The sequence below is a fragment of the Emiliania huxleyi genome (genome assembly GCF_000372725.1).
Source record: "Emiliania huxleyi CCMP1516 chromosome Unknown EMIHUscaffold_1362, whole genome shotgun sequence".
Classification (NCBI taxonomy): Eukaryota; Haptophyta; order Isochrysidales; family Noelaerhabdaceae; genus Emiliania; species Emiliania huxleyi.
This window is the reverse complement of record NW_005201228.1, coordinates 1-1,540: the sequence shown is the minus strand read 5'-3', so window position 1 is coordinate 1,540 and position 1,540 is coordinate 1. Positions and strand designations below refer to the sequence as shown.

Here is a 1,540-nt window from a genome sequence, read left to right as displayed (position 1 = left end):
GGGAGTGGCGGCAGCCGGCGTTCGCCTGGAAGAGGCGTGGGTGCGCGAGCACCGTCGCCTCCGTCGCCGATGCGTTCGCGATGGTCGCGATGAGAGCGGCGCGCTCGTCGGCGCGCGCCTGGGGAGGGAAATGTCGCGGAAATGTCGCGGGCGTGTCGCGGGCGGGCGGCGGGGCGGGCGGGTGGGCGGCTTCGGGCGGATCCCTGGGCCCCCTCTCGAGGCCTCTCGGGTGGTCACCTCGGCCGGGGACGCGTACAGCGCCGCCTTCATCGCGGCGAGCGTGTAGAGGGGGAGGAGGCGCAGGTTCTCTGGCAGCAGCAGCGCCGCCGTCGTCTTAGCGTGTGGGGGGCAGAGCGAGCGGTACGCGCGCAGCGCCTCGAGGCATGCGTTCTGCAGCTTCTCGGCGCCCGTGAGCGGCGACGCGCTCAGCGTCGCCTCGGCGGCCAGCCGCGCGGTGAGCGAGACGCACGCGTCGACGTCGGCCGAGTCGAAGATCGAGTTGAGGGCCGAAGTGACGGGCAGCTCGAGGGTGAGGACGCGGATGCGCCGCTCTCCTGCGGAGTCAAATGCAGCCGGCTCACGAGTCGACACCCGAGCGGGAGGGCCGGCGGTGCGCCGCTCGCCCGAGGTGGTTGTGTAGAGGAGCGCGGCTTGCAGGCAGGCCGTCGACGCGCCGATCTCGTTCTCCTCGTGCGCGATCTCGACGGCGAAGGACTTGTCCTCGTCCACCTACCCGCGGGGACAGCCAGCCGTGCACTCATCACTGGAAGAAGCAGTCTCTATGGGCGTGCCCAAGCGACACCTACTCACTCCGACCCGCCCGTCGGAATGCGCGGCCCCCCCGCACGCGGCCAAAGTCCCGCCCTCGGGCCACGTTTGGGAGCGCGAGGAGGTCGACGCCCCGGATGAAGAAGTGGCCGTAGAAGGCGGCGATCCGCAGCCCGCGCGAGGCGCGGACGCGCATCACCGCCTCGAGCCCCTGCTCCCGCGTCAGCGAGTGCTGCAGCGCGCGCGAGAGGCGCTCGCCTATAGGGAGCTAGAGCTCGCCTAGGCAGCTGGTGCGCAAAGCGATCCTCGCGGCCGGCGGGATGAGAGCGCTGCAGCGAGCGCGCGCGCGGGGGGGGGGGCGCGCGCCCGCAGCCACGTCCGAAAAGGCGGGGAAGTGCTGCACCGAGCCGCCGGTGTGCCGCGCGAGCAGCGCGAGGGTGGCGAGGTCGGCGTAGGCGGAGTGGCACGCCCACACGTCGATGCACAGCTGCTGCTTTGAGCAGTCGACCGCCTGGGTGGGCGGGGAGAGAGTGTGAGAGTGCGAGAGTAGCTGCAGAGACCGGGGACGCAGGCGCTATATCTCGCTATATCTCGCCATATCTCGCCATATCTCGCCATATCTCGCCATATCTCGCCATATCTCGCCATATCTCGCTATTCTCGCCAGCGTCTTGTAAAAGTCGCAGGCGGGCGCGAGCAGCCCGCCGCCCTCCGCGCCCTTTCCGTTTCCGGCGCCGCCCGCCCCCTCGCGGTGAGGAGCTGCCTTGGGGGA

The 1,540-nt window shown here is 71.0% G+C and overlaps 1 protein-coding gene across 1 annotated transcript; it reads right to left on the bottom strand.

Moving 5' to 3' along the window:
• Positions 1-612: 612 nt before the first annotated feature.
• Positions 613-1,258, bottom strand: EMIHUDRAFT_48858 (hypothetical protein; the record flags this gene model as incomplete). The annotated part of the gene is made up of 3 exons (XM_005788277.1): positions 613-729; positions 875-1,036; positions 1,145-1,258. Coding segments are annotated over 3 exons (393 nt in total), but the record flags the coding sequence as incomplete, so codon positions are not given.
• Positions 1,259-1,540: the final 282 nt, after the last annotated feature.